This window comes from Pyrus communis, chromosome 12 (assembly GCF_041283825.1).
Source record: "Pyrus communis isolate YQ-2024b chromosome 12, ASM4128382v1, whole genome shotgun sequence".
Lineage (NCBI taxonomy): Eukaryota > Viridiplantae > Streptophyta > Magnoliopsida > Rosales > Rosaceae > Pyrus > Pyrus communis.
In genome coordinates, this window is record NC_142576.1 from 5,222,835 (window position 1) to 5,250,687 (window position 27,853).

General features: G+C 37.7%; 3 protein-coding genes across 3 annotated transcripts; 1 reads left to right on the forward strand and 2 right to left on the reverse strand.

Annotated features, from left to right (window-relative positions):
• Positions 1-500: 500 nt before the first annotated feature.
• On the forward strand, positions 501-11,355 carry LOC137745270 (regulatory-associated protein of TOR 1). The gene is made up of 23 exons (XM_068485188.2): positions 501-1,312; positions 2,657-2,759; positions 3,243-3,325; positions 3,413-3,571; positions 3,662-3,778; positions 3,903-4,060; positions 4,271-4,425; positions 4,550-4,694; positions 4,777-4,855; positions 5,023-5,124; positions 5,602-5,685; positions 5,786-5,896; positions 6,301-6,654; positions 6,738-6,927; positions 7,169-7,741; positions 7,979-8,299; positions 8,408-8,531; positions 8,979-9,112; positions 9,214-9,359; positions 9,484-9,585; positions 9,727-9,812; positions 10,409-10,493; positions 10,582-11,355. Exons 1-23 carry the CDS (start codon positions 1,016-1,018, stop codon positions 10,918-10,920), a joined length of 4,047 nt encoding a protein of 1,348 aa, XP_068341289.2. The 5' UTR covers positions 501-1,015; the 3' UTR covers positions 10,921-11,355.
• A 4,504-nt stretch (positions 11,356-15,859) lies between these two features.
• Positions 15,860-20,707, reverse strand: LOC137745920 (TOM1-like protein 6). Its single transcript, XM_068485952.2, has 9 exons — positions 20,218-20,707; positions 19,410-19,488; positions 19,185-19,283; positions 18,286-18,399; positions 18,042-18,205; positions 17,823-17,904; positions 17,657-17,742; positions 17,256-17,552; positions 15,860-17,026 (listed from the first exon to the last, which is right to left on the reverse strand). Exons 1-9 carry the CDS (start codon positions 20,349-20,351, stop codon positions 16,120-16,122), a joined length of 1,962 nt encoding a protein of 653 aa, XP_068342053.2. The 5' UTR covers positions 20,352-20,707; the 3' UTR covers positions 15,860-16,119.
• A 3,276-nt stretch (positions 20,708-23,983) lies between these two features.
• Positions 23,984-27,239, reverse strand: LOC137744678 (protein LURP-one-related 15-like). Its single transcript, XM_068484448.2, has 3 exons — positions 26,853-27,239; positions 24,556-24,771; positions 23,984-24,457 (listed from the first exon to the last, which is right to left on the reverse strand). Exons 1-3 carry the CDS (start codon positions 27,120-27,122, stop codon positions 24,311-24,313), a joined length of 633 nt encoding a protein of 210 aa, XP_068340549.2. The 5' UTR covers positions 27,123-27,239; the 3' UTR covers positions 23,984-24,310.
• Between the last annotated feature and the right edge of the window lie 614 nt (positions 27,240-27,853).

A 27,853-nucleotide genomic window follows, 5' to 3' on the forward strand; every position in this document is an offset into this window, starting at 1 on the left:
ACCATTTAACTTTTTAAATACAAAATCAACATTAACTATACTTTAAATGTGTTTTTACTTGCAAAAATTGCAATTTTCTTTTTGTTTTTATGAATCATCAAAGCAAACAATTAAATAGATCCATAACGGTCAAAAGTGATGATAATCCTTAACGGTAAGAGTGATGATAATTATGTAACATAAATTTGTTTCCAAACATACAAGTATGATTATTTGAACTTTAAACACAAATTTCATAGAAATTAATATTCTATCACTGAAATCATAAGTTTCCGCAATATTCGCCTCAAAGTTAACTAATCGAAGATACAATTGAAGCGTATGAAGACAGAGCAACATTATTTTCTTTTACTTACTCAAATAGATTTTCAAATTTGACTTAAGCAATCAATTATATAGAATGTTTGCAGAGGACTAATGGTTAGAAATAGCAAAAAATTGATACGACCCGTACCCGGACCCGGAAAGTATTTCAGTGGACAGAGGACAAAATTGGAAATAAAGAAAATTAGACGAACAAACGCATACTCGACACTCTCTCCCTCTCTCTCTCTCTCTCTCTCTCTTTCCTCTTACTCTCTCTAAACAAATCCGTATTTTTGTTTTTCTGAGTTTTTTTGTTTGTTTGTTTTATAGTTTCCTTCTGTGCCGCCACTGTTTTATGCGCCTCCATCATCCTCTTCGTCGCCGCCTAGGGTTTCTAGGGTTTTCAGAGGGATTTTCCAGGGCTTTCCGAGCTGGATTCTCTCTCCTTCCTCAGGCGAATCTCCATGCGCCGCTGGTTCAGCGGCTTCGTTGATTAGACGTCCTCCCAATCACCACCGCACTCTCCTCCGCCCGCTCCCCTCCTCCTCCGCCGCTCTTCCTTCTCCTCCTCTTCCGCGGCCGCCTTTCCCCTCTTAGCTTCTCTCGAAACCAATAATCCTAGGTTTTCAGCGATTCCATTTGGTTATTTCTGGTCATGGTTGTTCAATCGATTGCTTCTCTGTTTATGCTCTGAGGGTTTTCGATTTGAATGGCATTGGGGGATTTGATGGCCTCCCGGTTTTCGCAATCCTCGGTGGTGGTGGTCTCCAGCCAGTTGGACGATTGCGCCTCCAGCCACGATGACGGAGATTTGAGCTCGCAGAGAAGGGAATCAGAAACTGCCAGTAGTAGTTATGGAAATGCCACCGCTACCACCGCCACAAGCTTGGCCTACTTGCCCCAAACCACTGTATTGTGTGAACTTCGGCACGATGCTTTCGAGGCTTGCGTGCCCACCGGACCATCGGATAGTGGTTTAGTATCGAAATGGCGGCCTAAAGACCGAGTAAGCCCCTTTTTTCAGTACATGCTCTTCATTTTTCTCATTGGCATAAATTCGTTGTTAAAGTTGTATTTGTTAGATAATGGGACAGGAAAGATGTCTCATTTCAGTTTAGTATGCTAGTGGCTTACTTATTTCTGAAACTGAAATCTTTAGATAAAATCCCAGCAATTCAAATTAAAGTTGTTATGAAAAATTGTTAATTTTTTTTTTTTTTATGTCAAAATCAGGTATTTGTATTGTGGCTAGGAAGTTTTAACATTCCCTCGCTAATTTTGTTCTTTTGAATTTGTAATCATCAGATACTTTGGTGGTACAACCCAACAACTTGGTTTTGAATTAGGTTTCGATCAATGGGTTGTTTGAATAATTCCGTTTTTAGTTTGATAGGAAAGAAAAGTTTATCAATTTATCATATTTAGGTTTCGATCAATGGGAAGTGACTTTCACACTCCCAGATTTCTCCTTCTGCACTCCTCCCTATTTTTTTTTTACATTTATTCTTCTATGATTAATTCAATCTTAATGGTAGAAATAAGGGGATGTGTGCAGAAAGAGAAAAGGTCGAAAGACCACTTCCCAAATTCAGTTTGTTTATTTCTCTGTAAAACCAACAAAAAACCAAAGTGCATACGTCATGTGGTCTCGAAGAAAGTGATAACAATTCTTAAAAAGGATGTGTGACTATCCTGAGAATTTAAACCACCATTACTTGTATGATGTATCACATGACAGGAAGAATTAGTACAATGGTTGGTGAACTTTGATTCGAGAAAAATGATTTTGTATGGTTTTGGAATGTCTATGATCAATCCCATGTTCTTTCTGCTTTTATCTTTGTTTCCAAATTTTCATTTCTCGAACCATTAGAAATTTTGAAGACTTTTCTTATGCAGTTTTAGCGCTGATCATAAGTTGGCTAGGGGTAGTAATGGAAGTCACACAGATAGCCTAGGTGCCCCTTGAGGTCTAGCCTGTAGGTGACTTTGGTGGTACTGTCAATGTTGGTTGAACTATTATCTGAGGAAAACCTGATCTTTATTTAGAATTTTAGAATATAGGCACTAATTTTTCTTGTAGAATTGCTAATTTAGGTTTTTTTTTTTATGAACTTTCAACCCTATTCTTCAACGATGGCATTGAAGGAATTATTAAATATAACTGTTTTCTTTAAAAAATACAGCGACAATATTCTTTCAGGGGATGGCCAAAGCTTAAAGTAATTCTTACTTGGAGCTATTTGATTTGTTGAACTTAATTTCTTGTTTTTGTTCTGACTGAAGACGCTCACAATATTGTACTCGTTAATTTGTGCTTATTTTGGTTTAACTTTCAACTCCTTTGCAGATGAAGACGGGATGTGTAGCTCTGGTATTATGTTTAAATATTAGCGTTGATCCGCCCGATGTAATTAAGATATCTCCCTGTGCCAGAATGGAGTGCTGGATAGGTGCTTTTACACTGCTGATTTTTACTTTTGCTTTAGTTTGTTGGTAGTGTATTGGTTATTAATTCTGTTCTTTAACCGTTTGGGTTTTCTTATTGAGTTTCTTACTTGTTGGACTTGGTATAGTGTGTGTGAGTTCTAGATTCTCTTATTCATTTTCAATACCAATGCACCCCTTGGCATGATATGGCTAATAATTCTACACTGCATGATGTAAAAGATTGATTTAAGTTTCACCAAATATGACATATTCCTCGGGGGAGTTTGAATTTATCTTTTGTTAACATCTACCCATTATTAAATATAATAGTAAATACATGTTGCCAAGAGGGAATGATACACAGTTGTGGGTCTACAAGCATTATAACTTAGACACAACCAAACACTTTTATTTTTATTTTCCCTTTGGCAACAGAATGTTTTTGGATATTATATTTTTTTGTTTGTCAAGTTTACCATTCTGTTAACATTTTTTTCTGTGTTCAGATCCATTTGCTATGGCTCCACAAAAAGCTCTTGAAACAATTGGTAAAACCTTGAGTCAACAGTACGAAAGGTGGCAACCAAGGGTGAGACAGGTTTTGTTTTCTTTGTGCATGCTGTTAATTTTGTTGTCTAAAATGAACTTTTAATTTTGTTTGATAATATGCGACCAGGCTCGCTCCAAGGTTCAGCTTGATCCTACAGTAGAAGAAGTGAAGAAACTTTGTAATACATGCCGCAAATATGCCAAGTCTGAGAGAGTTCTTTTCCATTATAATGGACATGGTGTACCCAAGCCAACTGCTAATGGTGAAATTTGGCTCTTTAATAAGGTTCTTACCAATTTGAAGCCTGCTGTTTTGTTCCTTGCTATCTTTAAATAATGCTTTCGTAGTTCTCATTTAGTTTTTTATTGAGTGCAGAGTTATACACAGTATATCCCCTTGCCAATTAGTGACCTCGATTCTTGGTTGAAGACACCTTCAATATATGTGTTTGATTGTTCTGCTGCTGGGATGATAGTCAATTCTTTCATTGAGGTATCCTACAGTGCAGTTATGAATGTTTATGTAAATTTGATATTGAGGTTTCCAAGATGTCTGAACTGGTATTATTAATTCGAAAGTATAGACTTCAATGTAATAGTTGGATTTTTTTGGTTAGCTTCATGATTGGAGTAGCTCTAGCTCATCTGGATCTGCAAGGGATTGTATCCTGCTAGCGGCTTGTGAAGCACACGAGACTCTTCCACAGAGTGCTGAATTTCCTGCTGATGTGTTTACTTCTTGCCTCACAACTCCCATCAAGATGGCATTAAGATGGTGAAGCTTGTTCTCCTTGTTTTGTTACAAGAAGTGATTATCGGTCTTAAGTTTTGTCTACTGTTAGGAGTTGTACTTCATCCACTAGGCTGTTTGTACAATTACTGTCATTGATTATAATTTCTCATGCTTTCACTTTTTGTTTCTCTCTTTGTTATGTTCTAGCGTTCTATATGGTTCTACTTATTGGATTGTTATGTATTCTCTCAGGTTCTGCACACGATCATTACTTCATGAGTCTCTTGATTATTCGCTAATAGATAAAATCCCTGGCCGCCAAAATGACCGGAAAACACTTTTGGGCGAGTTGAATTGGATTTTTACTGCAGTCACTGATACGATTGCATGGAATGTTCTCCCTCACGGTAGGTTTTTTTCTTTCCAATGTAGTGGTCTGCTGTACCATTATCCAATGTTTTTGAACTGGATGTTCATTTATGTCTGCTTTGGTGATGGTACATTGATCTAATACTCAGTTCTGTGTTGCAGATCTTTTCCAGAGACTGTTCAGACAAGACCTGCTAGTTGCCAGCCTTTTTCGTAATTTTTTACTTGCTGAGCGAATTATGCGATCTGCAAATTGCTCTCCGATCTCTCACCCACAGTTGCCTCCAACCCATCAGCATCATATGTGGTACTAAAGGAGAGAATTTTTCAGTCATGCTTCATATGTTGGTTAAATCAATTGTCACCTCTTTTGCTTATGCTAACTGCAGGGATGCATGGGACATGGCTGCTGAGATATGCCTTTCTCAGCTTCCAGTATTGGTTGAGGATCCTAATGCGGAGTTCCAGGTGTGCTTCTGGGTTCTTTTTATGCAAGTTTGTTGCATTTTTTATTTTATGCAGTTAGGTTCCTCACAGTGTTATGTGGAATTAGATATTTGTATAACCTTCCTGTTTTGTATTTTTGGGGCATGCCTGACATTCACTTTGATCGTTATATTTTTGCTTTATTCCAGCCAAGCCCATTTTTCACTGAGCAGTTGACTGCTTTTGAGGTATGGCTTGACCATGGGTCTGAAAACAAGAAACCACCAGAGCAATTGCCCATTGTTCTTCAGGTGTGATATTATTTTTATCACTTTTTAGTTTGGTTTGCTAAAGCTTTCTGGGATATAGGTATTATGTATGCTTTCTTTATATCATGTCTAATTGATTTTGTTTTTAAAGTGGGCTGAAGATAGTCATCTTTAGGTTGTTTGTATCCTGTTTGAGGCAATTCATATAAAGTTCCTTAATTAGGTGTGTTTGGTAACAGTACCTTATTCGTAAACCCAGCTGTGAAATAACTGGGCAAAATTACATGGTAGTCCTAGGAAGTATTGGTTGAGTTCATTTCTATTGAGATGATAACAGAGTAGTGCCATGGACTGTAAGTTGTGGTGATGTAATTTGGCTTGAAGAGCAGTTCTACTTTTCTTCGTTATGTTGATTCAACTTGCTGGTTTGTTATTCATCATGTATCATTGTATTAAGTTCATTCTTTGCCTTTTTTTTATTCCTTAATAACCCCTGACTGAATAACATATGTATTTAAGGTGTTACTTAGTCAATGCCACCGATTTCGAGCTCTGGTTCTTCTGGGAAGATTCCTTGATATGGGACCCTGGGCTGTAGATCTGGTATGTGTTGTCATTTGAAAATGTTCCGTCTTTTTATCTCTATGTTGGTTGACAGCAATATTTTGACGTTCTTTAAAAATTTCACATTTCTGTGTTTTAGGCCTTGTCTGTTGGGATATTTCCGTATGTTCTGAAGCTGTTACAAACAATGACACCTGAACTACGACATATTCTTGTATTTATATGGACAAAAATTCTTGCTCTTGATAAGGTATGCCTAGATTACTGCAGCACATTCTTTCTCCAGATGTTTATAATTGCTGTCATTGTGACATGCTCTTCATAAGAATTTGCTACTGTCACATACTATCTTCATACCTGCTTCTAATCTTAGAATTTGCTACTGTTACATACTATCTTGATACCTGCTTCCTAATCTTAGGCATCGATGTCTCCATATCAAAACTCTCTGTCATCAACAATTTGTGAAGCATGTGCTTCTTTGCTTTATTCCTGATGGGTTGTGAACTTAAGATTTATTTTCGATCCATTTTTGCTTATACGTTCCTTTCTGGTGCCATATGCCTGCGCCCTTTCAGTTTCTCAGTTAGTACCACAGTAGTAATCACCCCTTTTTTTTTTTTTTTTTTTTTTTTTTTTTTCTCGTGGAATCAGTCATGTCAGGTTGATCTAGTAAAGGATGGGGGTCATACATATTTCATTAGGTTTCTTGATAGTACGGAAGCATATCCAGAACAGCGTGCAATGGCTGCTTTTGTTTTAGCTGTAATTGTTGATGGGCATAGACGTGGGCAGGAGGCTTGTATTGAAGCAGGTTTGATAAATATTTGCTTGAAGCACCTTCAGGGTCCAACTCTAAATGATACACAGACAGAACCACTATTTCTTCAGTGGCTTTGCCTCTGTCTGGGAAAGCTGTGGGAGGATTTTACAGAGGCCCAAATATTTGGTTTGCACGCAGATGCCCCTGCAGTATGTGCACCTCTACTTTCTGAGCCCCAACCAGAGGTAAACTTTGACTATATGGACTCTATTATTAACCAATGACATTTTTGGGTTCTAACTTAGTCACTGAGATTGTTCTATTTCAGGTTAGAGCTTCTGCTGTTTTCGCACTGGGTACCCTTCTTGATGTGGGTTCAGGCTCATGTAGAGATGGTGTTGGTGGAGAAGAAGAATACGATGATGATGAAAAGATTAGAGCTGAAATTAGTATTATTAGAAGTCTATTAAGTGTTGCTTCAGATGGCAGCCCTCTGGTCAGGGCTGAAGTTGCTGTTGGTATGTGATTAGCGATCTGATAATCAGTTAATCATACTCCTTTGGTTGGAATTTTATTGCTTTTGGGTAAAAAAAATGCACTAGATTTTCTGTCACCAGTACATACCCTAGTGTTCTTTCCTTTCCTTCTTTCCCCTCATTCAAAACAGCAGGATTATTTTACGGGGCCCTGAGATTTAATTAATCATCAAGAGATTTCTTGTAGGAATTTGATTTGAGTAAACTTGTATCTTCTTTACAGCACTGGGACGCTTTGCCTTTGGCCACAACAAGCACCTCAAGTCAATAGCTGCTGCATATTGGAAACCACAATCTAATTCTCTTTTGAATTCCTTCCCCTCTTTGGCCCATATTAAAGGTTGTGTTGTTTCAACTCAAATTGGTCCACTGTTGAGAGGGACCAATGATAACTCATTGGGTCGAGATGGGAGAGTCTCCACCAGCAGCCCTCTAGCGAGTTCTGGAATTATGCATGGATCACCATTGTCTGACGATTTATCTCATCATTCTGATTCTGGAATATTAAATGATGGTGTGAGCAATGGTGTTGTCAACCACTCAACACCTAAACCCCTGGACAATGCAATGTATTCGCAGTGTGTATTGGCTATGTGTACCTTAGCCAAGGATCCTTCTCCACGCATTGCAAGCATTGGTAGGCGGGTTTTGGCCATCATAGGGATTGAACAAGTGGTGGCCAAACCCGTAAAGTCCACTGGTAACAGTGTTCGACCTGGTGAATCCATTACAGCAACTCCGACTCCTAGTTTTGGTGGATTAGCTCGGTCTTCTTCATGGTTAGATATGAATGGAGGTAACGATATGAGAATTACTTACTTTTCCTTCCAGACATTCTCCTTTTTATTAATTGTAGGTTCTAACATTAGTATATTAAAACATCAAATGGAGCTGGGGGGTAAAAAATATCTTGGAAGTTATTCTTTAACCTGACATTGAGCTCCATTTGATTTTGGTGATGTATGGTATTGCTGGTTAGTTTAATCTATCTATGCACTTCCAGTCTTTTTGTTTAGTAACCGATTTTTGACAGGTCACATGCCATTCCGAACTCCTCCTGTCAGCCCTCCTCGGCCAAATCACTTAACTGGAATACGGAGAGTATGCTCTTTAGACTTCAGGCCTCATCTAATGAGTCCAGATTCTGGATTAGCGGATCCACTTTTAGGTTCTGGGGGAACTTCTGGAGCCTCGGAACGCAGTTTTCTTCCTCAATCAGCCATCTACAATTGGTGTTGCGGGCACTTTTCCAAGCCACTTCTCATTGTGGCAGATGACAGTAAAGAAGTACTAAGTAGAAGAGAGGAGAGAGAAAAATTTGCCTTGGAGCACATTGCTAAATGCCAGCACTCTTGTTGGTTTTCTTCTCTAATTCCTCCTTTTGCTCTTTTATCTTTTATTTTTGTTTATCATTATTTAGGCTCTTTTGTGGAATTAATATATCTTCCATGTTCGTGGTCAGCTGTGAGCAAGCTTAATAATCAAATTGCTAGCTGGGACACCAAGTTTGAGACGGGTACAAAAACAATCTTGTTGAAACCATTTTCTCCTATTGTGGTCGGTGCAGACGAGAATGAGCAAATTAGGTGCGTAGGTCATCACTTTTTTAAAATTTCACCTTTTAATATTTATGTAATGTGGGTAATATTCATTCTATGTTTTCTTTATTCGTCACGATAAACTTTCAGACAGGAACAGCTGTGATTGAAATAGTCATTAAGTCATATGAAATTGTCTTTTTCTTCGGTTGTTTAGTTTGGTTTTGTATGATTATTAATAGGTATCCTTTTAATATATGCATCAGTATTTGATGAATGATGGAGGGTTGCTTCCTTTGAAAAATGAAATGGCCTCTCTTTGTCAAACTATGAGGTTTTGTTTGGGTTTTGGGTAACTGTTGGGTGCATATGTATTCTTGTATGAGTGAATTTGGTTCATGTTACTAATATTTATTGATTACCCTCAGTGTTTGACTATATAGTCTAGTAAAAATTTGATGTTATGTTTATGTTTTGGTGGTTATTTCTTCATAGGGTGTGGAATTACCAAGAGCAGAAGGAGGCTACCCTTCTCAACAGCTTCGATAATCATGATTTTCCTGACAAAGGAATCTCCAAGCTCTGCCTTGTCAATGAGCTTGATGACAGCTTGCTTCTTGCTGCTTCAAGTAATATTCTATACTACTGAAAAATTAGCTTCTTAGTCAGGAAGGGCGCTATTGTTGAACCTTTCTAAATAAGTTGCACCTTTTTGCGGTCATATAATTAGGTGATGGAAACATTCGAATTTGGAAAGATTACACTTTGAAGGGTCAACAGAAGCTTGTGACTGCATTTTCTTCAATTCAAGGTCATAAACCTGGGGTGCGAAGTTTGAATGCTGTTGTGGATTGGCAACAACAATCTGGATATCTGGTACTTCCTCTCTTTAAGATGTAATACGTTAGGGCTACAGTACAAGTTCTGTTTCAAATTTTGTGATTCTTGGTCTTTGTTGTGAATAATATTTTGATTACTTCTGCATTGCTTCATTTGCTAGTATGCTTCTGGTGAACTATCATCCATTATGCTTTGGGATCTGGATAAAGAGCAGCTTATTAATTCTATTCCTTCTTCATCAGATTGTAGCATCTCAGCACTGGTGAGTTTTTACCACCTCAACTTACTTTCGACATCTGAATTTACAGCTGTATTTTATCAATTTACAGACGTATGGATTATTGATTTTGCAATCTAGAAAATGAATGGCGTAATAATGACTGATTCCTGCATTGTCTGTTAGTCTGCTTCTCAAGTTCACGGGGGTCACTTTGCAGCTGGTTTTGTAGATGGTTCTGTCAGACTTTATGATGTGCGAACTCCTGAAATGTAAGCTCTTCACGTCTCCTGTGGCTAATATATGATTTGTGTTCTTTGTGAAAGTGTTGCAACTAACTGCAAATGATAAGTGACAAATAGTTAAATTCGCAGAGCTAGATGTACAATTGCTTTAAGGCCTTGTTGGGTCCTTAGGATTGGATGACCCACTGTATTCGAGGTATTTGAAGGTAGAGGCAGATAATTTCTTATGTTGGGGATTAGACATGAAGATGAAGTAAACTTATTCCTTCTAATCCCTTTCTTTTTTTTTTTGGGTGGGGGTGGGAGGTGTTGGAATGGATGAGTTTCCTTGGTGAGTAATCCATCTTCGGCCTTCAAGTTGGACTCAATTTTTTTCGTCTGTCCCTCCGACATGTCTTGGATATAGTGGGGGTATCCAATCCTAGCGGCCAAAAGAGGCCTATTATACATGTGGCAAAGGATACACTCTTCATGTCTGGTTCTGTTACTGTACATAAACAATAAACATATTTTGCTACTGCATTTGAGCTCAGCTCCTCACTAAACTTATTTCTTAATGTGGTGCTGATTATTTGCTAAGCTAGTGTTTTGAGCTGTTTTACTTGTGTGTTTGTAAATCTTAGGCTTGTCTGTTCAACCCAGCCACACACTCAGAAGGTGGAAAGAGTTGTGGGGATCGGCTTTCAACCCGGGCTTGATCCTTCCAAGGTAAGTGAGAGAGACCCTTGTTTGATATTGTTTCTGAAGTTATTCTGATAGAAAGTGAAACTTACATGAAATTCTCGTCTTCATCCAGATTGTAAGTGCATCTCAAGCTGGTGACATTCAGTTCCTTGATATCAGAAATGACAGGGATGCCTACCTCACGATTGAAGCTCACCGGGGTTCACTGACTGCTTTAGCTGTTCATAGGCATGCCCCAATCATTGCCAGTGGCTCGGCCAAACAGCTCATAAAAGTCTTCAGTTTGGAGGGTGACCAATTAGGCACAATAAGATACTACCCTTCCTTTATGGCCCAAAAGATTGGTCCTGTTAGTTCCCTAGCCTTCCATCCCTACGAAGTGCTGCTTGCAGCTGGTGCTGCAGATGCTTGCGCATCCATTTATGCCGACGACAACTCTCAAGCTAGATGAGAATTGTAATTCTATCCTCACGGTTTGATAAGGCTTTCTTTCAAAATGAAGGCAGTGCAAGTGGATCGACTTCAATTCCAATCTTGCCGTTGCATATCACTCGGGGATGGCATTCGGACCATTGTGTGATATAACATTCCACTGCCCCGATTCTTCTTCAACGTCAATGAGTTGATCTTGAAGCATCGGTACGTTGCTTTCTACCGATTGTGTATGCTATAATATTCGTTAGCCTCCGGCATAGAGGGTCACAGTTGTGGGGAATAAATTCCTGCATATTTATTGGAGGCTCTGGAAAATAATCTGTCGTACAGGGTAAATGCATGTAAATATCCTTTTCGTTTTGGTGTGTTCATTTTTTCCCCTTTCCCTTTGTTCGATTTGTAAAAACAACGCACATTAATTGATCATAATCGTAGATGTTGATGCGGGTAATTATGTTTGTGTTGAATTCAATAATCTCACGTTTGCTTATCATGTAATGTTTTCTGTTGAGGTTTTAGGCCGACTTGCCCTTGGAATTAATCGTCATGTAACTTGTAATTAACTCATGAGTCATTTCCCTTGTGTTTGTTCTGTGTTTTGTCCTCAGATACTTTTGCCCTAACGAAATGTACCTTATTGTATTCCTGGGCAAAAATTATTATGGCACTGAATTTTATTTTTTTTCTTGGAAAATGGTGGGAGTGTGGAATTCACAAAGTCTGATTGTTGCCAAAAATAAATAAATAAATAAACAAATAAATAAAAATTGAAACAATTGACATATTTATTAAATATTGACGACACTGGCGATCAATTTTGGCGTCATATTTCTGAAATTGAGAAAATTGACCATTTCAAAGTGAAAATACGCACGTGTATTGTTCAATAAATTTGCATAAAATGTCTTGACATTTTTAAAAATTTTATAATTATTTATTAAAGTTATTGATTTTCAATATGTTCAAAACTCGTAAATTTATTATTATTAAAAAACGTATCAACATAACGTGTATTAAATATATATAGTACGTATGCGTATTATATGTGCAAAGTACGATGGAGTTTTAAAAAGTCCTATTTAATGAATTTTTTTTTTTTAAAAAGGGACAACTGGTGGCAAGTTACGGTTATCCATCATTTTCGAGCCCAGTGAGGCTATGGGGAATTTCACCATGCCCGTGGCCACAATCAAGCAAACTCACCAGCTCAGAGCATCAAACCCGGGACCTTCCACATTTTTTTGTTTATTGGGAAACCGCAGTCTGCACCCTTAACACTGAGCCACTCGCTCTGGTTCAAACGAATTTACCAAGCGTACAACAGGCTTGGCGGCTTAAATATAGCATGATCATGACATTTTAAAGCATTCAGACATTATGATTGTTGAAAGTTATGTTGATGGTGCTTGGCTCGAAGATCTCGGCCTCGGTGGAATTGGCATCGCCATCCAGGATTCTCGAGGCAAATGTATGATTGCCGCCACTCGCATCATTAAAAATGTTTTCTCTACGCTCCAAATTGAGGTGTTGGCTATCCGAGAAGGGCTTGAGTTGGTGATAGAAGGGGGTTTACACAAGATTATTCTTGAAAGTGATTCGCTTCAGACTATTTTAGCGATTCGGGATCCTTCTATTAACGTCTCTCCTATGAGACCTATCATTGAGGACGCGGACGCGAAGTTCCTGCTGACTTTGGTCACTAAGGTTACTGCTGTTGGTATTGAGAAAGCTTGATGAATGTGTTCTTGGAAGAATGCACTGAATGCAGAAGAAGAAGAAGAGAGAGAGAGAGAGAGAGAGAGAGAGAGAGAGAGAGAGAGAGAGAGAGAGAGAGAGAGAGAGAGAGAGAGAGTTGTATTGATATCTTGATAGTCAAGTTATGATTACAATTGCTGTTATATATTCTTTCTTAGTTAGCTAATATTGACAACTAATCTTCCTCCTTATCTCAACTGTAATTCTAACAACTTGTAACAACTTATAATAGCTCATCTATTTATTTATTGACAAGTGTCAATTAGTTTGGCCCTTAATCTTCTCTTCACTTGGATAGCTGTTTTCTTCACTTGGATCTTTATTTCCCTCCTTAATCATATGCTCAAGTGAACTGAGCATAAAATTCCCACAGTGTTGTTGAAACAAATGTGCTGACAACCCTTTTGTAAGTATATCTGCTGATTGTTCAGCAAAGGATACATGTTGAACAAGAAGATCGCCTCTAGTAACCCGTTCCTTTACAAAATGATAGTCTATCTCAATGTGTATGGACTTGGCAAGAAACACTGGATTGGTTGAAAGTGCAATGGTTGAGATGTTATCACAATAGATCATTGGAGGGAGTTGAATGGGAACATGTAAATTACAAAACAACTATCTAACCCAAGCCAATTTTGCAGCTGTGATTGCTAAAGCTCTGTACTCAGCCGAAGGACCTTGAAATTGTGTTTTGCTTCTTTGATGCCTAAGAGATTGGATTTGAACCAAGAAATATAACAAAACATGAAGTAGATCTTCTTTCATTTGGATCTCCATATATGATTGTAAATGTATTGGTCCTAGCCTGAAATGAATACCAAAACTTGAAGTTCCTTTGAGATATCTTGTGATTCTTTTTTCTTCAATAACACGGGATTCCATAGGATTGTGCATGAACTGACATGCTTGATTCATTGAGAATACTATATCTGGTCTTGTAAATGTGAGATACTAAAGAGCTCCAACAATGCTTCTGTATTGCTTAGGGCTATGATATACTTTGTATGTGATAAAAATAGCCCTTTCTAGTGTATAATTGATTTGTAACCCCAAGAAATAGTTTAGTTGTCCCAAGTCTTTCATATCAAACTCATCTACGAAGCTTGTAATCACATTTGAAATTAGCTCAGAGCTACTACCAGTAAGTATCACATCATCAACATATAACAGTATGACCACATTGCCTTTGGATGAATGCTGAACAAACAAAGAGGGATCAACTTGTGAAGCTTTGAATCCTAAGCCTGGTAAAAAAACTTGTGAACCTGTCATTCTAGGCTATGGGGGCTTGTTTAAGTTCATATGGAGACTTTTGTAATTTACAAACATAACTTGGTGGATGTGCTGAACTTTGAAATCCTGGAGGTTGTTCCAGATACACCTCATCTTGAAGAACTCCACGCAAAAATGTATTTTTTACATCCATTTGTCTGAGGGGCCAATTGAATTGTGCAGCTAATGCAAGGATCAACCTTATAGTTGTAGGCTTCACCACATGACTAAAAGTCTCTCCATAGTCAATTCCTTCTTCCTGGCTATACCATTTTGCCACAAGCCTTGTCTTAAACCTTGCAATAGATCTATTTGCATCTCTCTTAATTATGTATACCCATTTACATCTAACTAAGTTCTTGTCAGGTGGCAATGGAACTAGAGACCAAGTCTTCTGTGTATGTAGAGCACTAATTTCTTCTTTCATGGCATCTTGCCATTCTAAAACTTTTGAAGCTGCTTTGAATGATTTTGGTTATGTGATGGATGCCTGAGAATAGCTTATAGATGCAGAGAGAGCATTTCATCTGAATATTCCATTTTTGGACCTTGTTTGCATATGGTGAATATTCATAGGTATGGTAACATAACTTGTAGTTGCTCATGTTGAAAATTAGGATCCACAGGATTGGGATATTGTCTAGGAGAATGAGAACCAAGGTTTACATTTAAGCTTTGTGAAGGGGAATGAATAAACTCTGAGTCACTAGATGCAAATTTATCCAAGGAATTTGAGGCTCTGGATGCAGTCAAAGAATCTATGACACTAGATGAATGCAAGTTCAATGGATCTGTGGCTGTAGATGTTGATGAATGAGTATGAGATGCATGTGACACTACTTAATTTTATAATGAAATGGATGCTATTGTAGGATTTGGAGAATGCTCATGTGAAATTGCAGGTGATGACATTGGTAAATTGGGTAATGGTGCTGCATTAAACTATGGAAAAGTTGTTTAATCAAACAAGACATGCTTGAATATATAAATTCTTTGAGTGATAATGTCTAGACAAATGAGCCCTTTATAGTGATCTGCATATCCTAGAAAGACACAAGTTTTTGTTTTTGGTTGCAGTTTGGAGCTATTGTATGTTGTAATCAGTGGAAAACATGCCCAACCAAAGATTTTCAAATGACTAATATCTGAAATCTTGTGAAATAATAATTGATAAGGGGAAAATAGCGCATGGCATTCTGTTGATCAAATATATTGCTGCAGCATGCAACTAGAATTTAGTAGGTAAATGTGCAGTTTGAAGTAATGTAATTGCAGTTTCTACATGTCTATGTTTCCCTTCTACCAACCCATTTTGTTCTGGGTGTGGGGACAAGACTTTTGATGTAACATGCCTTTCTATGATAGAAAATGTTGAAATTTTGTGCTTACATATTCACCCCCACCATCACTTTGTAAGTTTTTTGGTTGTGCAGAAAATTGAGTACACAAATAAGCATAAAAAATGCACAAATGTTGTAAAAACTTTTGACTTATTATTTAAATGGAAAACCCATGTATATCTGAGTACATTCATCTATGAAGGTTACATAATACCTAAGTGACACTTGTCAATAGATAAATAAATGAGCTGTTATATATTCCTTCTTACTAAGCTAATATTGGCATCTAATCTTCCTCCTTGTCTCAACTCTAATTCTAACAACTTGTAACAACTTATAATAGCTCATCTATTTATCTATTGACAAGCGTCACTTAGTTAGACCCTTGACTTTCTCTTCACTTGGATAGCTGTTTTCTTCACTTCTCTCATTTGGATCACGAACGCAGCCAAGTCATCTAAAACGCGACTACCTCGGCAATCCATAAAACTCCTCGCGTTACGCCTTTTGCTCAAAGGCAACGAAAGTAAAATTTGAAGCGGAGAATCCGAAATTCTGAATGCTCAAAAATATATACAGCTATAAACATTCTGAGGATTAAAGGCTTATTGACTTCATTTCAATATAATTAAAAACCTTAGTTTATGAAGAAAAATGCTAGTCTTTAGGGTCAAATGATTCTGCTGAAAAGCGACACACAAATGGTGACCGATGACAACTGCAAATCAATAAAGCATACCAATCTAACGAAATCCGAATACATCACAAACCGGAAGACGACGCAGACACTGATATACAGGATATATTCACAAAGCTGCATCCCGGTTCGTAATCTGTACGACAGTATCTCACTTCCTCCCACCTACCATACCTTGGCCGGCAGCTCCAGACAAGCTAGATGATGTATTGCTGCTTGTCATCTTAAACTTTCCATCTGCATTGCCGAACACATTCAGATCTTCAAATAATCGGTACGAGGGAATGTAGGGCTTTTGTCCTGCTGCAGGGGCAGGGCTCCTAGGACTCGGGCTCGTTGAACCTCCGTTGCTATCTATCCCATTCATTCCCCTTGCAGGGAACGAATTGAAGTGGTGCAAAGGTCTAGCTGATTGTGCTGGACTATAAGATGTGGTTGTGTGGGCACGAGGAGACGAAAATGTATTATTGGCGGAAAGATGGTTTTGGCTAGAATATCCCGGTGAAGCTGCCCACGGTGGAGGAGGGTAGGCAGTCGGGTATTGAGGATATTGAGGTTGAAACTGTGACTGGAATTGAGGCTGAGGCTGAAATTGTGATTGCGGTTGGAACTGTGGCTGTTGCAGTTGAGATTGAGGTTGTGCTTGTGCCCATGGAACAACATAGCTGTTATAGGGTACCATCCCGGGATTTCCGGGATAAGGCTGGGAAGGATAGGGATTTCCTTGTATGGTGGGGGCAACAGGCTCCTGATGTGTGTTACCATTAGATGCTGGAACCGTGTGCGGGTCTGGCGTGGTGTGAGGGTCAGATGCTGGGGCGTGAGGGGTGGTGTATGGGGAGGCAGCTGTTGTTGATAAAGTGATACTCAGAAGGTCGATCATGTCCTGCTCTTTTGTTGTCTTAACTGGTGCTGGTGGATCAGCCAGAACTAATGCATTGCTTGGAGCGGATGTTGTGGCTGATGGATCTATTGTGCTGCTGGTGCTCACCAACGCCAAATTATCATTACTTCCACTAGATGTGTTTTGAGGAGGCACTGACCGTGGTTTAAAATGCCTGCATCCATAAAATAAGTGCAACACTTGTGAGTTAACTTTCACCATACTATGAGATTAAGATAGATACGAGGTATTCCAAAAGTACTTTATGCAAGTTATCATTAAATCACAAAACGGCAAAACTAAACCCAGCAATGGTGGGAAACCATTGACATAAGAAAAGGCATTTCTATGACCTATTAAAAAAGAAAAAGAAAACAGAGAAAGATGTCCAGTCATGCACAAACCTTCGAGCTAGCTGTGCAAATTCATCTTCCTCTTCTTCGTCTTCATCAATCTGGATCCTTGCCATGGTACCAACTGGTGCAGATACATTAGCATTAGGTCTTGGACTAGAGTCACTTGTGCTGGACTCTTTTACTTCAGTCTGCTTGGAACTTGACGCAAACTTTTCGGTTGGTTGGGGACTAAAGCTTGTAGCTTGAGTTGGCACAGGCAAACCAGAAACTATAGCATCATGTTTTGCAAGCAGACTTTGCATCCTATCATTCAAATCAAGACCCCGAGCAAGAAGTTCTTCATCTCTAGACATTACCAAAAATGTGAAACGTTAAATATTCACTGCTTGAGTATGTTTTATGGGCTTGTTAATTAGGAAAAAGAAGTGACGTTAAACATGTTCTCTCACCCAGTTGTAGTTAGCATATGGATCAGTTTTTTCTGGTTGGCACGACATCCGTTGACAAGCTCCTCTATCACTTCATCTTTTATGGCCTACAAACAAAGAAACAAAAGGTAAATATCTTACCCATAAGTTGTGAGGAAAAAGTTGAAAACATCATAGTTCCTCATACCAAACGGTCACTAGGGTTCACAGCTTGCAGCATGTCATCTAAGAGCTCCATAACATTCCTCATAGAATCCAGGCTTGACAAACTAAAAATAATCAAAAGAAAAATCAAGCAGAGGAATGAACAGAAGATTGATCTTAAAGAAATCCTTAACAAGAGCACTAACAAATGCAGAACGGGGGAACAGTAAGGGCTAACAATCAAAACTAGAGTCAAACTCACCTTAGATTCTCCATTTCTGTAGCCATTGTTTCATCGAGCCTTCTTGAGGAATTGCTAGGCATTCCGTATCCAGCTTGAGAGTGCCTCAATGCTGTATGTGCAACAGGTGGTGTAAATATTGGAGCTGCTTCTGATGCACGCCTGGGAAATTCTACTCCGGAACGCTGTCATTCATGTAGTGTACTTTTATTAAATAATATCATAATCATAAAACTAAAAGCTGAGCCAGATAGCTAAAGTATACCCTTAGTTCCTCGCATGCCCAGTAGTACTGAGAATGTTTTCCAGCAGGACCACCAAATGCTTCTTGCCAAGAGTCCAGCAATATCAAGATTTTATCCCGAACCTGCATATCTGCCTGAAATCCATATATATGTTTCAAGGTGAGATTGAATATACTTAACCAATGAAAAACTAGCAGGACTAATTAGAGTCAAATTGAACAAAGGTTAATAGGTGAAACAGAAAGCCAAAAAAAATATGTCCACCATATGGGTAAAAAAGGTTCAACAACCAACAATGCTTAAACTGAGTGAAAAGGCTTTGATGTATCATTAAACACACACTATAAAGATGCAGTAAATAAGTCATGAGAAGAAATGTCATAAAAGTGTGAATATTCTACATTGAGACATTGCCTGTCATCAAACTCAAATTTTTTATCAAATCCACAAGAACAAAGCTTTTCAAAGACGTAGAGAGGCCTTGAAAACCACTAAGAACCCGCCATTTGACCACTAATCATTCTAATACCAAACACACGCTAAAAAGAAACCCACTTACAGGATTATACAAAATGACACCCTCAAACATACAGATCAGCATGTCTAAGGTCTAAAAGAATAAAGAGGTCAATACCTTTCAACAAAGACCATAAACCAGCAAGAAAGTGCGAATTAAAACCCGCAAAGTCCTAAGAAAAACCATTTTAAGGGCCGTCTTGTTAATACATATTCTAGAGAAGTTCGAGTTTCCGGTGCAACACGTTTGAATACACGAATGCTCTCCCTAGACTCAAGACTATTAAACATTGACAAAAACAAAAGGCTCCAATGACAGCTTAACGAAAAAGAAACCGAAAAACCATAACCAAAATTTCTCTCTAGCTCAAAATACTCGGCCAACAACACATTCAATACTTACCCTCTTTCTCACAATTTTAACCATCTCTCCTAGTATATTTCTCTCTGCAATTTGAACATGGACATAATCACCACAGTTCTTCACCATTGTCTCCAAAAGCTACAAAAGTAGATTAGCAAACCATTAGCCATACTTAAGGAAACATTTTATCGGACCAAAAAAAAAAAAAAATGCATACAGATGGCTTAAATTGGAAGAAGATAAAAGGCTTTCAATAATAAATACCGTCAAGGCTAGAAATTGAACTTTGGGGCTCTTATGCTGCAACCTTTTCTTAACAGCTTTTACGACATCTTTTGCCTGCCTGAGAAATTTAACACACATCAATCAATGAACAACCACAAATAAGAATTTTGTTATACGAAAAGGAAAAGGACAACCTACAACAAGCTTGGATGCAACAAAACATCCACATAACTTGGCTCTACAGAACAAGATTGAAATAAGTCTGCCTGTGCTAAAACTAAAACCATGAATATAATTTCGTACAAAGCGCGTAAGCCCCTATAATTTGTTTCTAACCCCAAAAAGGAAAATAAATCCAGAAACAGGGAAAGTAATTAATAGTGCAAAATGTTAAAAATGGTTTGCACCAGATATCTGCGTATATGTCAAAATTCAAACTTTCCGCCTCTTCGAATTTCCCTTATCTGTTTCTGGAATCACTTATGCAATCCAAATAATTGACACACTCCAGCAATTTTAATCCACTTACAGAAAGTAAAAATATCAAACACTTCAACAATAATATGATTCAAAAACTTCAACATCAATCTCTCCCTCCATTTCTCCCATACACAAAATTACAAATTATAGCGACAAAAAAAAAATTCAAGAACAACCCTTTTTGTTTTGGTGTAACACAGATAACATCAAGCTGATAAATTTCCCATCAATCAGAGAAACCCTAGGCTGATAGAAATACAAAGTCAACTCAAAAAACCAAAACAAAAAGAAACAAACAAAACCCAAAAAAATCTAAAAGCAAAAAGCTTTGAGTTGAATTACATATACATATATACATGTAAATTACCAATGATGAGAATTGACGGAATCGCAGATGTCTATGTTCATAGTCCAATCAGGACTTATCAGAAGATCGCTCGTCGCCTTGTCCACAGCCACACTCGCCGAAGACGACGATAACGACGACGTCGCTGCTATCATCTTTCTCTCTCTCTCTCTCCCTGGGCTTTCTCTCTCTAGACTTTTCTCCTTCTCTCCACGGTGGATGGAGGGAGCAGAAAGAAAGACGGAAAGAAAGAAACTTTGGCTCTGTTTATCGACAAAAAGTAACGAAATCCGCAACTAAAAGCATAACCCACAACTCACTTTCCCGGAAAATTCACCCGCCATGATTATTTCTTGTTTGGATAGGTGGAAAATCTCGAAACCCCAACAAGAAAAAGAAAGAAACGGAATTTTGGATTTTCTCTCTCTGTACTTGGTTGTATATAATATATCCGGAAGCTGCTGCCAAATTTAGCATGCTTTTCCTCCGAACTAGTTGACTGTTGAATTCCACCAGCTCACGCGCGAACGGCTGCTTCGGCATAACTGCATACCTCGTCATCTACGGTCACTATACTGTATTTTTGTACACGTCGGACCATGGAAAAGTCCTTTTCCTCCTTTTCCTCTCCTTTTCTTCCTTTTTCATTTTTTTTTCTTTTAAGTTTTTTCTTACATATTATTTAAATTCGAGTTTAGCATAACAACTTGTTTCACTCTCTATTCTAATTTTTTACAGAATTTGAATAAACTCAAGTATTATCTTTTCACTTCTTAAAAAATAAAAAACACACGATGTAAATAATAAGGTTCATAAAATTGATATAATTCTTCATTTTGTTTCTTGAGAATCGAAATCGATAAAAGTGGTCATTCTGTTTGTCTACTATCAATTATTTTGATAATTTCATGAAAAAAATTCATTAAATAAAGATAAAATGACCAAAATAATGGATAATGAAGAAACTTAGAGATTGCTTTTATTGATTTTGAATCACAAATACCAAAATGAGTAATTATGCCAATTTCAAATAATTTGACAAAAGAGCTTTATTATTTTAATATTAATTTTAATTATTTGATAAGTAAAGGTGAGGTTAGGGTTATAGTGGGCACTGGGTGAGTGGCGGTAGAAAAGTCATGAGGGAATAATGGAACTTTTTTGTGTTTGTGGATAAGAATTATGAAGGGAATAATTGATAGTCTCTGTCGGGGCCGGCCTTGTCTCTTTTATTTTATCTGTGATATGAACCATGCAAAGGTTTCCACCGGACGATCATATATTCTCTTCCTGCCTCAACAATGTATCCTTTTACTTCCAGAAAAAGAATACTATCTCGTATGTTTAATTTCATTTCGTTGAAGAATCATATCGAGTAAATAAGGGCGAGCGTAATTTGTTCTTCTTCACTTTACTTTCACGTGATATGTACACCATGCTTACTTAAGTGTTATTCTTATGCATTGCACGTAACATGTGTACCTTTTAAGTGTTTGTTAAATTCATACATTTCTCACAGCATAAGTGTCGTATAAGGATAAAGCGTTAATAGTTGCATTCTAAATTTAAGTTTTAAGATTCGAATTTTCAGTGTGAATTAATGTGACAAGATCTTAAAGCTGATAAAATCCATATATATTTTCTGAATTGACTATCTTTTAACTTTCTGGGTTATTATTAAAGAATTATGAGTAAATCTGTTGGCGTCTAAAAATAATAAGAGGATAAAATTACAAAATTGCAACTACGTAATGCTAAAGAGTTTCAAAACTTTTCAGAAGAATTACTTGAGGTACAGTCTAACTGGTACGTACAGTCCAATGCAACATAGAACACAAGAGAATGATATTTAATTTCTTCTTTTTTATAACCAAAAAAACCTTGGGATCATCATCCCTTTTAAAACTATGTAGGTGGATTTTGCTTTAGCTAATCTTTGCTACCGTATACGTATAAGAATACAGCAACAAAAATACTCATACCAATTAATAATTTAATTCTAATAATAATCATACAATCCTGATAATAAATAATATTTATCAGGATTATATTATCGAGAGATAATGGACAAAATTTTAAGCTACACGAGTGCTTGTAGACTTTTGACCTCAACAATGTGATTTTTGAAAGATCAACCCATTAATTAATGTATCTATTGTTTCGACCATAACAGAAAACTTCTTATCTGCTACGAATTAAAAAAATATATATAGAGTTGGTTCGGACAAATAATAAATGAAACACTACAATATCAGTTAGGATCTTAAAAAGTTAGCATCTCCACTCTTTGTATTACCTCTCGAATTATAGAAGTTTTGAACCCACCGTGGTTAGCAGGGACGAGCTACTATAAGCTCACTGGGGCAATGGCCCTACTCATTTTTTATTTGTAGGAGAAAAAAACTAGATGTAGTGCGACATGGTTAAGTAATACACCCCACTTAAAACCACTTAAATGAAATAATGTAATCTTGTTAATATTTGCAACACTCCATCCAGGACTAATAACTACCCCACATACAAAGACTCAAAAGAAATTATAGAATGGTTGTGAAATCGGATGGGAGATCAATATGAATGATAACATAATTGCATACTGAAGTAGTCATACCTGATGTATTGATGGGTTGTCTTCGGTAGTATAGATTACTGAGTAGTCCTGACTTTAACCCTGACGGCTAGAAAAATAAAATTTATGAATGGTAGTGCTATTCACACACCTCTTTTTACCTTTCACACTTAATTTTTGTCCATTGATCTTCTTTAGTTTATTCGATTCGACAATTGAAAATTAAAAAGTGTGTGTGAAAAGTAAAAATGAGTGTGTGAATAGAACCACCTTGTATGGACAGTGGATAGTGGATAGTGGCTTCCAAGCATTTTTGATATAGCATGCCCAAACATGATTTGCATGCTGGCAATGCCATTTATTCATGCAGAAATGGAATGCGGATGGAGTTAAAACTCCTCGTGACCCTTTTGGTATTAGGTTAAACGAATCCATTTTTTTAGTGCAAAGTCGTTACCAACATCTACATCTAGTTGGTAAGAGCATATAAAACTGCAAAGAGCTAATAAGAAGGGCGTTTTCCCTATTAATATATTACAGTTTATAGGCCAAAACAAATTGTGAAGGAAACAACAGTCCATGGATTTTGATCGATTTCAAATCATGAACACGTGAAACTTGCAATTGACATTCGTCTGTCAATAATCCCCAGCTAAATTAAATTCCAACACAACATGCTGGTCAAAGGTTTTTTTTTTTCTTTCATGTATCCATTTACTCAAACAAAATAAGGATAGGAATGTCCACGTCACACTTCTTACAAAGTACTTAGATTTGTATGCAAGATGCAACTGTGGCATTACATGTCAATCACAAATGTTCTGTAAAGAGAAACTAATCTTGAAATTGTATGATTAGTATACGCGCCGCTACATAATCAGTGTATAATTTTTGTTGCTTTTACAAGATTGTATATTTTAATCTCATATGACTTTACACTTCTCCCATTTAATGTGAAAGTAGTTCTAATTAACTGGGTCCAAATGAAGTTTAATTTTCTAGTTGCCTACAAGTCACTATCACTTTGCCATCCCAAATATTTTTCAATGTTTCCAAAATTCATCGAGAAAATTAAGGATTCCGATACATGCAGCACTACTATGAATATAATGAAGTCATATTTGTCCCAACTAATGCATATACAATCAGCCTCCAATTACGTACTGGAGAATGCCACAACCACAAGACTTTTAAAGCACCATTAACAAGTCTGTCAAATTTGTAACACATGCAGCATCACTTGAACTCTTATTAATCAGCACAAGCACACAATGAGCTATTTTACTTTTATTCAACTCATTAACTACGTAATTAAAAAGAGATTCTACTGCTAGCTTTTTATGTCACGCCTCGATTCTAAGCTATGTATAGAATCGGACATATTGATGTTGTCATATCAGTACGTATCGAACAACTTATACAAACAAAACACTAAAAATATAAATAACATAATGGTGGAGTCTCTCCCACTTATATACTTGGAGGAGGTTATTATGAATTCAATTTTAAGTAACAAAATAAACACAAAATCTATTACCAGCTTCACTAGTCTTCCCCTTTTCGATCTTGATTAATCTCATGAAGAACCACCACCACAGCAACTATAAATCCGAAATCCACCTGAGGGTACACCGTCACTGAAAACGAATCTTGCCCCAAAACTTTGCTTTTAAGGCCGAGTTGCTTATGCATCTAGAATTCAAAAAAAATCTTCAATAAATTCTTCACTTACAAAAGAACATTCTTTTACTTAAATTAATTACAAAAATACATCATGCGATTAATCTTACTTGTGCAATGATAGTGTTCTCTCTGGTGTATACGGTGCATGATCTTTCCTTAAAACTTCCTTTGACCTTGAAATCATGGGTGTCTTCTTTTGTGTTAGAAGCCAAGAACACATCTAATTCAGTCTTCAATTGAACAACCCCCGACTTTTTGGCACTGAAAAGTAGATCTTTGCTATCTCCTTTGTATACTTGCCATCTCCTATGAGTCGTCAATATCTTCACAAAATTTAACGGTCAAAATGATCGAAATCAAATATTGATGACATATCTATTAGGTAAATATTTCACATTAACTCAAATGATAACTGTTACACTGTGGGTATTTATACAAGACTATTACAGCTAGCAAATAAAGATTACTTAATCTCTAAGTATTTCCTCTTCCTAATGTAATTACATTTGTATCCTTAATATCCCCCTCAAACGAAACGGGGAAAGTCGCAGTTGAAGTTTGGAACGGAGAAACAGGAATCGGGGCTTGGACAGAGCCTTGGTGCAAATATCAGCAATCTGATCCTGGGAAGCCACAAAATGCACAGAGACGTGATTTGCCAGAACCTGTTCCCGAATGTAATGGTAATCAAGCTCGACATGTTTGGTACGAGCATGAAAAATGGGATTTTTGGCTAAGGAGAGAGCTGAGATATTATCACACCATAACTGGGGAGAGTGAGGGAGAGGATAAGTAAGATCAGCAAGGAGTTTGCAGAGCCAGGTGAGTTCTGCAGCAGTGTTAGCAAGAGAGCGATACTCGGCTTCAGTGGTTCTCGTCCACATTACTCTTCTCCTCGCAAGTTATGCTTAGTTGGCGACAGATCTGACAGAATAACTTGCGAGGAGAAGAGTAATGTGGACGAGAACCACGAGAGAATCGTTGATTAGGATTCCGAGAGTAGTTATTCCGGCCAGTGTTGTATCTAGAGTTGCCACGAGATTGAAAATTACCCCGATTTGGATGTCCTTGATTTGTAAACCCTTGAGAAGTATGCGAAGCCACAAAACCTTGAGGAGGAGAATTTGCAGGCAAAGGAAGAAGACCAGCAGATGAATGATACGCCTGAAAAGGAGCAGTGGAAACAGGTTTCTTCCGATTATTGAGCTGAATTTCCTTACTAAGAAGTAAGCCATGCAACTCATCAATAGTGGTAGAGCCAATACGGAACTGAATATCATCCACAAATGAGTCAAATTCGGGAGGTAAGCCATGAAGTGTGACTGAGATGAGTTTTGAATCTTCCACGGGAGCACCAGCACTGGCAAGGGCATCTGCAATTTCTTCGATTTGCTGAAGATATTGAGCAGCAGTCAAATCACCTTTGACAAGACTGCGAAGACGAGAACGAAGCTCGTGAATGTGCGACTGAGAGGCAGTGGCGAGGCGCGATTCCAGTTTCGCCCAGAGTTCTCGAGCAGAGATCACGCCAACTGTGTAGGGAATTAAAGATTCAGAGAGAGTGGAATTGATCCAAATGAGGATGTTCTGATCATTCTCAAACCAGGTAACATAGTTCGGATTGAGAGTTGCAGTGCGATTGCCAGAAGAATCAAGAAGATATTTGGGCGGCGCTACCAGAGATCCGTCAATGAGACCGGTAAGATTATAACGGCGGAAGATCGGAGCAAACAAGGCACTCCAGGTGAGATAGTTGGTAGTTGTGAGCTTGATTGGAACCATAGATCCAATGTTTTGGATCGTGATGGAAGAAATTGCAGAGTTAGGGTTGAGAAGTGCATCTGGAATCGGATGAACAGGAGAAGCCGATTCGGAAGATGGAGAGGCAGTAGTCGCCATAGCTAAGATTGAAGAAGAGATCGCGATTAGGAGCAAGAATCGCAAGGAAGGAGCACGATCAAGATCAAGAACCGATCGAAGAAGAACCGATCGAAGAAGAAGAGGAAGCGACGCAGAGAGAAGCGGGAAAAAGGAACGAAAAAGGGGTTGTGAGACTGGAGGCTCTGATACCATATTAGGTAAATATTTCACATTAACTCAAATGATAACTGTTACACTGTGGGTATTTATACAAGACTATTACAGCTAGCAAATAAAGATTACTTAATCTCTAAGTATTTCCTCTTCCTAATGTAATTACATTTGTATTCTTAATAATATCAATCATATATCAACGACACAACGATAACAACGACATGCTAAAAAGGATCATTTTAGCAATCAAATATCAAAACTTGATCAGTTAAGCCAAAACACACAAATTAAAAGACACAAAAAATTTAAAACAAGGATTACCCTCAATACCAAAAAAAAAAATGTATAAGGGAATTGTATCAACTTGTACCTTTTGTCGAAATGTGACAATAGGAGTACCGGCGCTGTCAACTAATATGCGTTTATCATGGAGGCTGAAAACGGAGCCCTTAACGCTGAACATGATGTCGCCATTGACATCGGAGACAGCGAAGGAACCCTCCTTAAGGGTCATGAGCTTCTCGCTAATGACTAGATCCACAGGGTACGGTGCTAGGAATTGTGAGCTGATCACAACCACAGGGTTCGACAGAGGCGGAGCGCTTGGTCCAGCTGAGGGTACAGGCACGGAAAACGACATCGTATTGTGTTATCAAACACTGGCTCGCACAAGGGATTGGTACATCAAAGATCGAAATGTCGTTTGCAGTTGAAGATTTTATCAAGTTCTTTGACTTGTTCAAAGTTCCATGCTTCTGATTGGATCTGTTTGTGAATTTTAATTTATATTTACTATCATACGGTTTCCTACTTTTTAGTGTTTCTGAAATTCTAGTCCAAATAAATTGCCAGCTCCATTAATTTTCAGCGACTTATAAAAGATGTTGAAGGATTCCTGACAAAGAAAATGTGTTGAAAACCTATTATTAGATGGCTCTTATAATTTCTGACAAAGAAAATGCCTCTTTAGCACACACAAAACATGCCTCTTACATTGTTGTTGGTATACAAGGAGTTTTTACAAAGAAATGTTGGAGAAACAAACATAAGTTAGATCAGTTAGTTACAGTAATGTGTTCACCATCTTACATTCGAGTTAGGATTAAATTCGGCCCCTAATGGACTATGATTAATTAAAATAGGGATTGTCTTATAATAGAAAGAAAAAAAAAATAAATCGACAATACCAGAACTTGAAGGTTCGTTTTTCTTATATTTTCTTTTTTATTTTCTAGTTTCTAATGTATTTTTTTTGGGCCTTCATTATAATAGCAAAGAGTGGATGCCGCCCAAGCCCAACGAAATGATATGGAACATGTAAGGGGGTGGGAGCGTCCATATAGTCTCCCCAACCCCAAATTAGAAACCCAA

Coding starts and splice junctions, on each gene's coding strand:
- LOC137745270 (XM_068485188.2), top strand. CDS start 1,016: ATGGCATTGGGGGATTTGATGGCCTCCCGGTTTTCGCAATCCTCGGTG. Junction 4,061..4,270: donor ATCAAGATGGCATTAAGATG/GTGAAGCTTGTT, acceptor GTATTCTCTCAG/GTTCTGCACACGATCATTAC. Junction 9,813..10,408: donor GATGTGCGAACTCCTGAAAT/GTAAGCTCTTCA, acceptor TGTAAATCTTAG/GCTTGTCTGTTCAACCCAGC.
- LOC137745920 (XM_068485952.2), bottom strand. CDS start 20,351: ATGATAGCAGCGACGTCGTCGTTATCGTCGTCTTCGGCGAGTGTGGCT. Junction 19,489..20,217: donor TCCGTCAATTCTCATCATTG/GTAATTTACATG, acceptor TAAATTTCTCAG/GCAGGCAAAAGATGTCGTAA. Junction 17,553..17,656: donor CATATGCTAACTACAACTGG/GTGAGAGAACAT, acceptor GGTAATGTCTAG/AGATGAAGAACTTCTTGCTC.
- LOC137744678 (XM_068484448.2), bottom strand. CDS start 27,122: ATGTCGTTTTCCGTGCCTGTACCCTCAGCTGGACCAAGCGCTCCGCCT. Junction 24,772..26,852: donor TTGTCACATTTCGACAAAAG/GTACAAGTTGAT, acceptor AATTTTGTGAAG/ATATTGACGACTCATAGGAG. Junction 24,458..24,555: donor AGAACACTATCATTGCACAA/GTAAGATTAATC, acceptor TTTGAATTCTAG/ATGCATAAGCAACTCGGCCT.